Source organism: Bos javanicus, chromosome 10, assembly GCF_032452875.1.
Source record: "Bos javanicus breed banteng chromosome 10, ARS-OSU_banteng_1.0, whole genome shotgun sequence".
Lineage (NCBI taxonomy): Eukaryota > Metazoa > Chordata > Mammalia > Artiodactyla > Bovidae > Bos > Bos javanicus.
The window spans coordinates 10988948-11004410 of record NC_083877.1 but is presented as its reverse complement, the minus strand read 5'-3'; the positions used below and the strand labels follow the sequence as shown (position 1 = coordinate 11004410).

Below are 15463 nucleotides of genomic sequence, written 5' to 3'. Positions count from 1 at the left end.
GTGAACACTAATGAGGCAGCTATGAGAAGATGACTTGGAAAGTGAGAAACAGAGAGTTCAGTTCAGTTGTTTAGTTGGGTCCAACTCTTTGAGACCCCTTGGACTGCATCACGCCAGGCTTCCCTGTCTATCACCAACTCCCGAACCTTGCTCAAACTCGTGTCCACTGAATCGGTGATGCCATCCAACCATCTCATCCTCTGTGGTCTCCTTCTCCTCCTGCTTTCAATCTTTCCCAGCATCAGGGTCTTATCCAATGACTCAGTTCTTTGCATCAGGTGGCCAAAGTATTGGAGTTTCAGCTTCAGCATCAGTCCTTCCAATAAAATTTCCTTTAGAAATCAGACTTGTTTGATCTCCTTGCTGTCCAAGGGACTCTCAAGAGTCTTCTTCAACACCACAGTTCAAAATCATCAGTTCTTTGGTGCTCAACTTTCTTTATGGTCCAACTCTTACACCTATAAATGACTACTAAAAAAAAACATAGCTTTGACTAGATGGACCTTTGTCAGCAATGTGGTGTCTCTGCTTCTTAATCTGCTAAGTTTGTCATAGTTTTTCTTCCAAGCAGCAAGCATCTTTCAATTTCATGGCTGCAGTCACCACCTGCAGTGATTTTGGAGCCTAAGAAACAGAGTCACAGAGAAACAGAGAGCCCAGTGGCAAACTCCCTTCTTTGCAGCTCTCATGGGAAACGCTCGAGTTTCTCTTAAGAGCTCATCTAGGGCCCAGATGACCAAACCTTGCTCTTTGACACCATCTGTGCAGTTGCCCTCTCCCAAACCATAACTTTAATAGGGGTAAAGATGTATCCTATTTCCTACTCCAGTGTTTTTAGTCACAAGAGATATATCTTGAGTTCTTCTGTTTCATTACTCTCCGTGAAGATCAGCTGAGGCGAGTCAGCTGAATGATGACTGGGGTTCACCTTCCAGGATGGTGATTCTCCCCCACCCTCCACAGATCACAGCAGGGGTACACGGCCACCCGAAGGGTCAGGCCACCAAAGATGTCCTCCTGCCCTTTGTGATCTCTTGCTCGCCTGGTCCCTGCTTCACCTACTCCCTACTCACATGACTGTGCTCACCCCCTGCCCCAACTAGTGACTGTTCTAATCCTTAGGCCAGGACAACTCCACCAGCTGGTTTACTAAATTTATTACTGTAACAGGGAGGAGTCAATTCTGACTCCTGTTGGATCTGTTTCTTTGACTTTAACCTTTGCTTTGTGTTGCTTTTGTTATTATAATCATAGATAACGGCCTCCCTCAGGGAACACGGTCCCTCTGCCCGAATGTTAAAGTGTCTGTGTTGAGCTCACAGGGAGACAATGTGACTCTGCCCATCTGTGCATGGCTGCAGAAAAGAAGTTAACACATCCTCTCCTGTTCTGCAAAGTGGCCTTTTTACTTTACTTCCTCACCTCCTCTCCCACTCTGTACCATAAAACAAACTGGCATCCAGACCCTGAAAAGATGATTTTTTGGAGACACCACTCTGCCATCCTCTCAGTCTGCCGGTTTTCTGAATAAAGTCATATTCCTTGCCTTGACACCTGTCTCACAATTCACAGGCCTGTCATGTGGTGAGCAGAGTGAACTTGGACTCAGTAACATACATCTGCATTTAATTAATCTGAGGTCATTAATCTGAGGGGGCTGTGAGAGATGTGTCCCAGCTGCTGGTTTCCCTGGTAACTGACAGTCAACCTGATGTCAGTTCCCCCTACAAATGGTAGCCTCCGTATCCCCCTGAATGGCCAAGATTGCTGCCATGTCCTGCCTGCTGTCTGCCAGATACAGTGGGATGTCTCTCCAGGACCTTTTGCTGCAGACTTGTAAGCGCCCCTTTCCAGTAAACCAATGATGTCTGGGCTGTTTGTTAACTCTTGAGGTTGGGCAACAAGACGTACAGGTGTCCAGGATGCAATCCAACACCACCTCTGAACACCTCCACAGGGAGTTACAACCACACACCACATCCTTTTCTTGGGCCTGATGGACCCACTGACTTCTCTTTCTTGTTCCAGTCAGAACGCGCTGCTGCTACTTCTGAGACCTTTCAGTGATGGCAAATCTCTGCATTTTTTCCTACTGCTCCAGGGAAACTTGTATGTCAAATTCTTCAACTCTCACAACTCTGCTGCTGCTGCTGCTGCTGCTAAGTCGCTTCAGTCGTGTCCGACTCTGTGCGACCCCGTAGACGGCAGCCCACCAGGCTCCCCCGTCCCTGGGATTCTCCAGGCAAGAACACTGAAGTGGGTTGCCATATCCTTCTCCAATGCATGAAAGTGAAAAAATAAAGTGAAGTCGCTCAGTCATGTCCAACTCTTAGCGACCCCATGGACTGCAGCCTTCCAGGCTCCTCTGGTTGACTCACTGATGACTCTTCAAAGGAAAAACATCTACCTGCCCAAGCATTCCCCCAGCCTCTACAGAGCAAATAGAAAGAAATCCGTGCAGGCGGAGGGGGGAGTTTCTTCCTGTTTTTCCACTATGGCAGATTTAGAAGTAGAGTGAGATTCAGCGAGAGTGAAAACCTAGAGGCAGAGCTCTTCACTCTACTGAAGGCCTTTTAGCCGCCAAGCTGAGTGAGCTAAAAGAAAAACCTTCCAGAGTATTTAAAATAGTTTAGATAGCTTCTTAAAAGGGAAGCTCCTCCTTTAAAGAGCAGGGTGGTTTTTATATATCATAAACTGAGTAGCTTGGGTTCTCAGAAGACAAGCTGTTCCTTCAGTAGATCTGAGGCAAAATGGGGTTATCAGAATCACGGTAGAGAGATGGGGAAAATGACCTCCCAACATGGCTTCAGGTGAGGCAAAGGGAGCAGGAATGGTTGAGCCATCGGCTAAATCATGAGCCAGGTCCCCAACTCCTTCCATGATCTGAAACTGCACCTCAGCCCCTGAGAGGCCATGAGGAACAGAGAAAGCAGACTTAAGAGTGGGCTGGGAGTGGGAGGAGGGAAGGAGGATATTGGAAACGGACATAAAAGAAGCCACTAAAAGCCCATTCCTTTTTGCTTTTAATTCTATTGTCCTGTGAACGCTAAGAATTAGGGGTTTCTTTCAGTTCCTAACACCTGCAGCTTTAAGTGTTCAATCACAATTAGAGTCTGAGAGAGTCTGAAGTGCTCGAAGCATCTCCTTTGTAAAGCAAATTGAAATAAATAACAAAAAATCTCTGCAGGAAGGACCAATCCTCCTCTTTTTTTATTAAAAACATCAGGCAGCACAGACACGTATCTGTCACATTCCTCAATAAGCAGGAACAGGTGCTGTCCCCAGGGCACGGGTGGAAGAGGAGATGAAAAAACAGTGACCTTTTTCTTTGCGAGTCATTTCTTAGTTTTCTTAGTATACCGTAGTAATTCACTTTGACAGTGAAACATTTGACAGCAGGGGCAACAACCAAGTGACAGATCTGTGTAAACTGGCACAAAACAGGTAGAAAAGAGAGCTGTTCATCTAGTTCCACCTGTGAGATATAGTGTCTCCGTCAAGTCCAGGCGCCGCTCGCAGAGCTAGGAGTTAAGTCTGCCACATGCCTCTACGGGAGCACAAAGAATGGGGTGAGTGGCTATTACAGGCTGAGTGCTGTGTTCCCCTCAAGTTCATGTGCTGAAGCCCCGGTCCTCAGAGTGATGGTAGAGGAAGTGCTCTGGGTGGGAATTTGGTTTAGACGAGGTCATGAGGGTAGGGCCCTCCTGATGGCATCAGTGTCCTTATAAGAAAAGGAAGACAGAGTTTCCTCTTTCTCTCTCTCCACCAATACACACCGAGGAGAGGCCACGTGAGGACACGGTGAGAAGGTGGCCATTTACAAGTCAGCACTCAGGCTCCCACCAGGCACCCAATCTGCTAGCAGCTTGACCTTGGACTTCCCAGTCTCCGGTACTATGGGAAATTAAAGTCTATTGCTTAAGCCACAGACTTTACAGAGTTTATGGTAAGTGTTACAGCAGGTAGAACTAATACAGTGGCTTAATTGCGTTGGGTCCTGTCCCTTCAGGAACTGGATCCAGAATAACATAAGGATGGGGCAATGTCAAAGCGCATTTTGGCCACAGGCAAGTCTTCCTTCTTTCTCCCGATATCAACTCACCCTCCCTATACAGGTAAATGTACAAGTAGAAGAATTTGGTATTGAAAGCTGAAATGAATGGTGGATGGAACAACCTGAATGAAAGAAGACCCCCTACCCCCAAATTCTGGAAGAGGCAGAGAGGATTTTTAAGAAAATGATTTCTACAAACTTGCTTACCTTTATTTAAACGTCCCATGACAGTAAATTCAAAATATTTGCTGTGATCAGCTGAAGAGTAAAGGCCGAAGATGGTGGCTGAGCTTTTCGACTGCAGCTTGAAGGTGGAGATCACGTAGAGCTCGTTCAGAGTGGGGTCTGTCAGGATCGGCTGCAGAACACTCGGGTTCAGCCTCTGGCTGGCAGATGGGAGAAGGTCAAAGACTGGGGAGAACGGGAAGACAAGGACAATCAGTGAAAGTTTAACTTACGGACAAACGTGGTTTTTGTTTCTGTTTTGTTTTGTTGTTTTAGAGGGGGGACAATTTTCACAGTAAGCTATGAAGTAAGCTGATATTATAATCATTTTTCCACATTGTCAAACTTGCCAGTTGTCTCTGATCACTCTACGGTGACTGGATATTTGAACCAGAAGAAATATAGCACAATATTCATCACCAAGTTATAGACCCCAAGAGAAGACAAAATTTGCAAATCCATTTTGCCTGAAGAAGTGACTCTGAAAATGCCCACCAGGAAAAGTACTAAATGTTTAGCATGTGGGGGGTCGGGAAAGAACATGGGCTTCCCAGGTGGGGCTAGTGGTAAAGAACCCACCTGCCAGTGTAGGAGACATAAGAAATGACGTGGGTTTGATCCTTGGATCGGGAAGATCCCCTGGAGGAGGGCATGGCAACCCACTCCAGTATTCTTGTCTGGAGAATCCCACGGACAGAGGAGGCTGGCAGGCTATAGTCCATGGGGTCACAGAGAATTGGACATGACTGAAGCTACCTTAGCATGCACACATGCATACAGGTAAGAGCATCCAAGTCATTGTTTCTCTTATGTCCCCTAGTAGTGAATTTCTGCCTTGGGATCCCACATGTGCCTCCTGGATCAAATCCAGCTGTCTATTCCTGGTCAGTAATAAACGACACAAGGAATGCCATGGAAAGCATGGATGTGATGGGAGATACAGTGTCAACAAAACAATCTGCTACCTTTGTGGGACCTAAGTGTGCCTTTGTGCGTTTACAGTTCTCCAGTATTTCTCTGCTAAGAAATTGTGAGTCTGACAATGTGGAAACAAAATGGAAACAAAACAGTACAACGTGCTTTCTGTTTCTTGACTGTATAACCTGACAGAGTTGGTCTACAAAATCTAGAATCTAAATTTATATTGTACAAGTTGCTTTTGATACAAGCCAGCTGCACTTTTAAACTTTATGAAAGCTATAAAAAAGTGTGTCCAGTTAATTTCAAAGGCAAAGGCCAAATTTGGGTAACTCTCACTAGACTGTTACCTAATGTTTCTTTTGGTTTATGCAAAATTGTTTGAACAATCCCACAGCCTGCAAGAACTTCAGGCTCCAGAGCTGTTTCTGGATATAATAATCTGGTTACTAAAGACGGTCATACATCATGGCATCTGGTCCCATCACTTCATGGGAAATAGATGAGGAAACAGTGTCAGACTTTATTTTTGGGGCTCCACAATCACTGCAGATGGTGATTGCAGCCATGAAATTAAAAGACGCTTACTCCTTGGAAGGAAAGTTATGACCAACTAGATAACATATTAAAAAGCAGAGACATTACTTTGCCAACAAAGGTCTGTCTAGTCAAGGCTATGATTTTTCCAGTGGTCACATATGGATGTGAGAGTTGGACTGTGAAGAAAGCTGAGCGCTGAAAAATTGATGCTTTTGAACTGTGGTGTTGGAGAAGACTCTTGAGAGTCCCTTGGACTGCAAGGAGATCCAACCAGTCCATTCTGAAGGAGATCAGCCCTGGGATTTCTTTGGAAGGACTGATGCTAAAGCTGAAACTCCAGTACTTTGGCCACCTCATGCAAAGAGTTGACTCATTGGAAAAGACCCTGATGCTGGGAGGGATTGGGGGCAGGAAGAGAAGGGGACGACAGAGGATGAGATGGCTGGATGGCATCACTGACTCGATGAACGTGAGTCTGAGTGAACTCCAGGAGTTGGTGATGGACAGGGAGGCCTGGCGTGCTGCGATTCATGGGGTTGAAAAGAGTCGGACACGACTGAGCGACTGAACTGAACTGAACTGAACTGAAAGACGGTCATAGTATCTGTAATTTATAAAGAGTTCTTATAAATCAATGAAATAAGCATCCTAACAGAAAAAAATGGGCATATAACACGAAAAAACAATTTACAAAAAAAGTATTACAAGGGCAAATAAGTACACAAATAATGTGTTCACATGCTTAACTAATGATGAAGGAATTGCTAACTTAAACATCAAGGTAGGGCTTCCCTGGTGGTCCAGTTAAGAATATACCTGCCAATGCAGGGGACACTGGTCCGATCCCTGCTCTGAGAAGATCCCACATGCTGCAGGGCAACTAAGTGTGTGTGTGTGTGTGTGTGCCACAACTACTGAGCCAGTGCTCTAGAGCTCGCAAGGCACAACTCATGAGCCCACACACCCCAACTACTGAAGCCTATGTGCCAAGAGCTTGTGCTGCTCAAAAGAGAAGCCACCACACTGAGAAGCCTGCACAGTGCAAGGAAGGGGAGCCCCTGCTCACTGCAACTAGAGAAAGCCCTTGCACAGCAATGAAGACACAACACTGCTGCTGCGTCGCTTCAGTCGTGTCCGAGTCTGTGCGACCCCACAGACGGCAGCCCACCAGGCTCCGCCGTCCCCGGGATTCTCCAGGCAAGAATACCAGAGTGGGTTGCCATTTCCATCTCCAATGCATGAAAGTGAAAAGTGAAAGTGAAGTTGCTCAGTCGTGTCCGACTCTTAAATAAATAAACATTAAAAAAATGCATTAAGGTATTATTTCCCTCATTAAATTGAAAACAATAAATGCAACAATACCCAACTGTTAGTGAGAATTCGGGGAACTGGGTACTCATATACCGGTGGGTAAAGATTTACACTAGAATAAACACTTTGAAGCCAGTTTAAAAAACAGTATCAAAGACCCTAAGACACACATGCTCTTTGATTTAGTGACTCTACTAAAGGAATTTATCTTAAGAAAATAATGGATAACACAGTAATGTATTTAGGTACAAGGAGATTCACCACCAGTATTAATTCTAAAGCTTCTATGTAGGAAGGAGTTATGTGAAAATCTAATTGGAAGAGGTGGGAAACCTGGATCTTTGCTGGCATAGCATTTCACCTCTCTTTACCAGAGATAGTAGGGTTTGACAGAGATTACAGGGGTTCAGCCATCCCAAACCATCCTGTGGCACTACAAATGTTCAATAAATTATTTACAATTTCAAACCACTGGAAACAATCAACTGTCCTATGCTAGAGCCCAGGCTAAATATATTTTATGCTGTGCTTAGTCTCATCCAACTCTTTGTCACCCTATGAACTGTAGCCAGACAGACTCCTCTATCCATGAGGATTCTCCACACTAAAATACAGGAGTGGGTTGTCATGCCCTCCTCCAGGGGATCTTCCCAACCCAGGGATAGAACCCAGGTATCCCGCAGTTTCTTTATTGCAGGCAGATTCTTTACCATCTGAGCCACAAGGGAAGCCCAAGAATACTGGAGTGGGTAGCCTATCCCTTCTCCAGGGGATCTTCCCAACCCAGGAATTAAACCAGAGTCTCCTGCATTGCAGGTGGATCCTTTACCAGCTGAGCTACCCAGGAAATTTTGGTCCACCCAAAAAGAGTAATACTATCAAAAACAGTAACGCAACTGAATACTTACATATGGAAAGATGCTCATGATATACTATGGGGAGAAAGATTATCACAGTAATCCAAGTCTATGCCCTGATCAGTAATGCTGAAGAAGATGAAGTTGAACAGTTCTATGAAGACCTACAAGACCTTCTAGAACTAACACCCAAAAAAGATGTCCTTTTCATTATAGGGTACTGGAATGCAAAAGTAGGAAGTTAAGAAATACTTGGAGTAACAGGCAAATTTGGCCTTGGAGTACAGAACGAAGCAGGGAAAAGGCTAATAGAGTTTTGCCAAGAGAACGCACTGGCCATAGCAAACACCCTCTTCCAACAACACAAGAGAAGACTCTACACATAGACATCACCAGATGGTCAACACTGAAATGAGATTGATTATATTCTTTGCAGCCAAAGATGGAGAAGCTCTATACAGTCAGCAAAAACAAGACTGGGAGCTGACGGTGGCTCAGATCATGAACTCCTTATTGCCAAATTCAGACTTAAATTGAACAAAGTAGGGAAAACCACTAGACCATTCAGGTATGACCTAAATCAAATCCCTTACAATTATACATTGAAAGTGAGAAATAGATTCAAGGGATTAGATCTGAGAGACAGAGTGCCTGATGAACTATGGACAGAGGTTCATGACATTGTACAGGAGACAGGGATCAAGACCATCCCCAAGAAAAAGAAATGCAAAAAGGCAAAATGGCTGTCTGAGGAGGCCTTACAAATAGCTGTGAAAAGAAGAGAAGTAAAAGGCAAAGGAAAAAAGGAAAGATATAGCCACCTGAATGCAGCATTCCAAAGAACAGCAAGGACAGATAAGAAAGCCTTCCTCAGAGATCAATGCAAATAAATAGAGGAAAACAGAATGCGGAAAACTAGAGATCACTTCAAGAAAATGAGAGACACTAAGGGAACATTTCACGCAAAGATGGGCAAAATAAAGCACAGAAATGGTACGGACCTAACAGAAGCAGAAGATATTAAGAAGAGGTGACAAGAATACACAGAAGAACTATACAAAAAGATCTTCACGACCCAGATAATCACGACAGTGTGATCACTCACCTAGAGCCAGACATCCTGGAATGCAAAGTCAAGTGGGCCTTAGGAAGCATCGCTACGAACAAAGCTAGTGGAGGTGATGGAATTCCAGTTGAGCTATTTCAAATTCTAAAAGATGATGCTGTGAAAGTGCTGCACTCAATATGCCAGCAAATTTGGAAAACTCAGCAGGGACCACAGGACTGGAAAAGATCAGTTTTCATCCCAACCCCAAAGAAAGGCAATGCCAAAAAATGCTCAAATACCGCAAAATTGTACTCATCTCACATGCTAACAAAGTAATGCTCAAAATTCTCCAAATCAGGCTTTCAGATGTTCAAGCTAGATTTAGAAAAGGCAGAGGAACCAGAGATCAAATTGCCAACATCCACTGGATCATTGAAAAAGCAAGAGAGTTCCAGAAAAACATCTATTTCTGCTTTATTGACTATGCCAAAGCCTTTGACTGTGTGGATCACAATAAACTGTGGAAAATTCTTCAAGAGATGGGAATACCAGACCACCTTACCTGCCTCCTGAGAAATCTGCATGCAGTTCAGGAAGCAACAGTTAGAACTGTATATGGAACAACAGACTGGTTCAAAATCGGGAAAGGAGTGCATCAAGGCTGTATATTGTCACCCTGCTTATTTACCTTATATGCAGAGTACGTCATGAGAAAATGCTGAGCTGGATGAAGTACAAGCTGCAATCAAGACTGCCGGAAGAAATATCAATAACCTCAAATATGCATATGACACCACCCTTATGGCAGAAAGTGAAGACGAACTAAAGAGCCTCTTGATGAAAGTGAAAGAGGAGAGTGAAAAAGTTGGCTTAAAACTCAACCTTCAGAAAACTAACATCATGGCATCTGGTCCCATCACTTCATGCCAAATAGATGGGGAAACAATGGAAACAGTGACAGAATTTATTTTTTGGGGCTCTAAAATCACTGCAGATGGTGATTGCAGCCATGAAATTAAAAGATGTTTGCTTCTTGGAAGAAAAGTTATGACCAATCTATATAGCAGATTAAAAAGGAGAGACAGTACTTTGTCAACAAAGGTCTGTCTAGTCAAAGCTATGGTTTTTCCAGTAGTCATGTATGGATGTGAGAGTCAGACTATAAAGAAAGCTGAGCATTGAACAACTGATGCTTTTAAATTGTGGTGTTGGAGGAGGCTCTTGAGAGTCCCTTGGACGGCAAGGAGATCAAACCAGTCCATCCTAAAGGAAATCATTCCGGAATGGTCATTGGAAGGACTGATGCTGAAGCTGAAACTCCAATACTTTGGCCACCTGATGCGAAGAACTGACTCATTTGAAAAGACCCTGATGCCAGGAAAGATTGAAGGTGGGAGGAGAAGGGGACGACAGAGGATGAGATGGTTGGAGGCATCACCGACTGGATGGACATGAGTTTGAGTAAACTGTGGGATTTGGTGATGGACAGGGAGGCCTGGCGTGCTGCAGTTCATGGGGTCACAAAGAGTCAGACAGGACTGAGCAACTAAACTGAACTGAACTACAAAAAGAATTGAAAAGCAATATGACAAAATGCTGACATGAATAGTACCCATCTCTTGTTTGTATGATTATATTTACATTTTAAACTTCCTTTTCTTTTGTTTACCCAATTTTCTATTTTTTTTTTTTACAATACAATGAAGATGTATTGCTTTTGTAAGAAAAAATAGTTATAAAAGAAAAGGTAGAAGCCTAGTTACTTAGGAATGTCTACTCTTTTTATAAGATGACCTGTCTTCAGATTGGATCTGTATTCTTTCTTTCATATATACTGAGAATCTTTCACAATAATGAAATTAACACTAGCAATGTTGGAAAGCAGATTATCTATTATGTTTTTTCTTGTGTCCCACATTCCCCAAACGTGAGGATTGCTGCCCAGTGTAGTTCAAGAGGGGGTGGAGAATTTTTAAATTTACAGAGAACTGGAAACTTTATATTTTCACCAGTGAAAGAGAAAGGAAATAAGACAACATATTTAAACATTCTCTTTAGGACAAGACATCTTCAGGAAAGAGATGTGTGTTTCAAGGATGGGAACTGCATGCAGAACTAAACTCTTGGTATTCCTGATTCTTGCTTTGACCACAATTACTTCATAATTCACCTCAAACTAAATTAATCACATTTCAATCTGTATGGTTCTTCTAATCCACTGGTTTCTCTCTCAAGAGGCAGAGTTGGGATTAGTTAGTAATGAGCTTGGAGAGCATTCTGAAAAGGAAATGAGACACTGCAAGTTTCTATTAATGTTATTACACTTCAGTAATAGTGCCAAGATCTAGGCACAATCTTCTAGTCGTGCACAGGTGAAATTACTGCTACCAATGAGCCCAACCACCGTGTCATGAAAATCAAATATTTACTAATAAGAATAGCAAGGCAGCTCAGAGGAGAAAGGAGACGAGCAAATTTTTCAGCTGAGCTGATAACTGTAAGACTAATCAATTCAATAAAGGCATCTATCAGAAACTTGACTTAATCAGATCATCTACAGCAATTAAGTTAACCAGATAATGTAGGTATAGCCTGATTTCGAGTCTCCACGAAACAGGCAGCTCTGTCTCAGGAGAAGCAAAATCCATACCTGCACACCATGAAGTTGCATGTTCAAATGTCAAGAATTTGAGTAACACAAAATATTAGACCCATGAATTCAAACCTGTTAAATAACGTCTGCAGTAAGAAAGTTTTTGAACTGTGTTAAAGAGCTTCCTTCTGACACCAAAAGCAAAGGCAGCAAAGAAAGGTAAACAAGGGAGACTACATCAAACTACAAGGCTTCACACAGCAAAGGAGACCACTGAAATGAAAAGGCAACCTGCGGAGTGGGAAAAAATATCCGCACATCACATCTCTGCTGTAAGGGGTTAATATCCAAAACATATAACGAATTCATACAACTCAACAGAAAAGACACGCAAAACAACCAAGAACTACAAGCAAACATGTTTAAAATTGGGCAGAAAATCCAAATAAACTTTTCCCCAAAGAAGACAGCCCGCATATACATGAACAGATGCCCAACATCACTAGTAACCAGAGAAACGCAAACCAAAACCACAGTGGCATGCTACCTTACACCTGTTAGAACGGCTAGTATTAAAAAGACAAGAAACAGCAAGTGTTGGTGCAAATGTGGGAAAAAGGGAACCCTTGTACACCACCCTTATGGCAGAAAGTGAAGAGGAACTAAAAAGCCTCTTGAGGAGAGTGAAAGAGGAGACTGAAAAAGTTGGCTTAAAGCTCAACATTCAGAAAATGAAGATCATGGCATCTGGTCCCATCACTTCATGGGAAATAGATGGGGAAACAGAGGAAACAGTGTCAGACTTTATTTTTGGGGGGCTCCAAAATCACTGCAGATGGTGACTGCAGCCATGAAATTAAAAGACGCTTACTTCTTGGAAGGAAAGTTATGACCAACCTAGATATCATATTAAAAAGCAGAGATATTACTTTGCCAACAAAGGTCCATCTAGACAAGGCCATGGTTTTTCCAGTGGTCATGTATGGATGTGAGAGTTGGACTGTGAAGAAGGCTGAGCGCCGAAGAATTGATGCTTTTGAACTGTGGTGTTGGAGAAGACTCTTGAGAGTCCCTTGGACTGCAAGGAGATCCAACCAGTCCATGCTAAAGGAGATCAGTCCTGGGTGTTCATTGGAAGGACTGATGCTAAAGCTGAAACTCCAGTACTGTGGCCACCTCATGTGAAGAGTTGACTCATTGGAAAAGACCCTGATGCTGGGTGGGATTGGGGGCAGGAGGAAAAGGGGACGACAGAGGATGAGATGGCTGGATGGCATCACCGACTCGACGGATGTGAGTGTGAGTGAACTCCGGGACTTGGTGATGGACAGGGAGGCCTGGCGTGCTGTGATTCATGGGGTCATGAAGAGTTGGACACGACTGAGCGACTGAACTGAACTGAACTGTGCATCACTGGTGGGAATGCAAGTTGGTGCAGTCACTACGGAAAACAGTATGAAGGGTTCTCAAAAAATTAGAACTACCATCAGTCAGTTCAGTTCAGTCGCTCAGTCGTGTCTGACTCTTTGCATATGATCCAGCAATTTCACCCCTGGGTATTTATCCAAAGAAAATGAAACCATTAACTCTAAAAGATACATGGAGTTATTCATCACAGCACTATTTATAATAGCCAAGATATGAAAACAACCCGTGTCTATCAATGGATGAATGGATATAAAAAATGACATATATATATGTGTAGACACACATATATGATAGAATATTATCCAATCATAAAAAAGGAATGAAATCTTGCCATTTATAACAACATGGATGGACTTCATGGGCATTATGCTAAGTGTAATGGGAAAAACAAATTACGTATGATCTCATATGTGAAATCTTAAAAACAAGAAGAATCTCATAGAATACAGAGAACAGATTAATGGTTGCCAGAAGTGGGAGTGGTGGTTGTGGGGGTGAAACAGATGAAGAAGGCCAAAAGGTACAAACTTCTAGTTGTAAAATAAGCCGTGGGGATGTAACATACAGCCTGGTGACTACAGTTAATAGTACTGTATTGCATATTTGAGAGTTGCTAAGGGAGTAGATCTTAGAGTCCTCATCACAAGGGAAAAAACTGCAGCCATGTGTGGCGACAGGTATTAACTAGTCTTGTGGTGAACGTTTTGCAGTGTATACAATTATCAAATTGTTGTACACTTAAAACTGATATAACATTATATGCCAATTATATACTAATTTTTAAAAAAAGTTTCCTTTCTTACCTTCCCAGAAGCAAGGTTGCAATGAATAAACTGCAGCGTTTTAAACATTTCAACTCAAACTAAAAGCAGTTCAGTACCCCCTGACAATACAATTCTGGTAGCCTGGTCTGGAATCAGAGTGAGTTGTTTGGTGAAATGCAAAGTTTAAACGGGTAATTACTGCAGTGGGAGGGGAAGGGACCAGGATAAGCAATCTTGATTCTGGCTTCCTAGAAATAGCAATTTTTACTTCAAGTTTTATTTCCTTAGCCGGAAAGAAATTAACCCCAGGCATCAATTTCAAGCAAATGAAGGCGATCACTGGCTAGCCAATTAGAGCCCTAAGAGCTTTTCTTGGTTAAATAACTTCTTCCTTTCGGTCTTCCCAAAATTCTGTTTAAGCTTAAGTGCTTTCTGCACAACGGTTCTTTTCACAAAGGGGTTTGAAGATTGATTATCCAAGTGCTTTTCAAATTATTTATCTAATTTTTAACCTCTGTAGAGAAAGACCCATTTCTTAGCCTTCCTGTTCAATTTACCTCCAGATTCAAGAGATCAAGCCAACTCCCAAAGTCCCAGCAGAGCTGGAGCAGAAAAAGGCGAGCGGCAAGGTAAAAGAGTAATATTGCACCTTTCTTGGGTATGTGGCCTCAGACTAGGCTAACATCGAAAGATTTAGGGTGTCATCGCCGAAGGGAGGGCGGCCCACAGAGCCGCAGGGCACAGAATCCAGATTTCACCGTACTCCAGACTGGACGTGTTCGAGGTCTAGGGCCGCGCTACAAGCTTGGAAGTGAACCCCACCTCTTTGCCTAGACTGAAAATAAATTTTACACCCCTACCCCCAAACTATTGTATAGGGAATTGATCTCACCGCCGGTTAATCGAATCCCCGAAAATTCTCATCTCTAATGACCGCTTCCAAGCACAATACGCTTTGCCTCGGGCCCCAGAGGCACAGTGAGGTACCCAGAGGGACCCAGGAGCCAAGAGCGGAGCAGCGCGCGGGGCTGGTCCCTCCGTTCGCCCGAGCGGAGCTGCGAGACGGCGGGCTCGGTGGCCCGGAGCCCGGCTCGCACCTACTTACCCTGCGGGGTGGCCTGGGCGCCGGCCCCCAGCCAGGGCTGCAGGGCCAGGTGCAGCAGGAGGAAGGTGGCTCCGCGCGGGGCCAACATGTTGGCTCTCCGCGCTCCCCGCGGGCGCGCGGGAGTCTCAGCAGCGTGGGCCCCGCCTGGGTGTGCGGGCGGCGCGCGGCCCCCGGTCGGGCTTCCCGCGGGCGGCGCAGGTAAGGCGAGCGCGGCGGCGTCCGGGCAGCCGTCGGGGGGCGGCGTTCGGGTCCTGGCGCCGCGGAGCTCGGTGCGCTGGAGGCAGGGCTGGGCGCTTTATGGTCCGGCCGGCCGGGGCGGGGAAGGGCCGAGGCCGGGGCGGCCCCCTTGGCCAGGATCCCCTTTGGCCGGGAAGTGTGGGGGTGGCCAGAGCGGCGGAGAGAAAGGGGTGAGCGTGGGCACTGGGGACGAGAAGGGACCCCCCCTACCTCCGCCCGACTGGGTTCTGGGGAGGTGGGCGTGGTCGCCGACCCCGGACGGACGAGGAAGTTAGGAGAATGGGAAGAGCGAGGAGGGGGCTGGTAAGAAAGTGAGGACGTGCAGGACAGCGAAGAAGGAGAAGAGAGGGGCAAAAGAAGCAGAAAATGACACTGACCCGCTA

At 44.6% G+C, this 15463-nt stretch overlaps 1 protein-coding gene across 1 annotated transcript in view; it reads right to left on the bottom strand.

Annotated features, from left to right (window-relative positions):
- THBS4 (thrombospondin 4) overlaps window positions 1-15109 on the bottom strand; it is a 53795-nt gene extending 38686 nt beyond the window's left edge. Inside the window, exons 1-2 of the mRNA XM_061430054.1 lie at window positions 14844-15109; window positions 4262-4465 (exon numbers count right to left, since the gene is read on the bottom strand). Coding sequence (XP_061286038.1) covers window positions 4262-4465; window positions 14844-14931 — 292 coding nt within the window. The 5' untranslated portion in view covers window positions 14932-15109. The remainder of the gene's footprint in view (window positions 1-4261; window positions 4466-14843) is intronic.
- Between the last annotated feature and the right edge of the window lie 354 nt (window positions 15110-15463).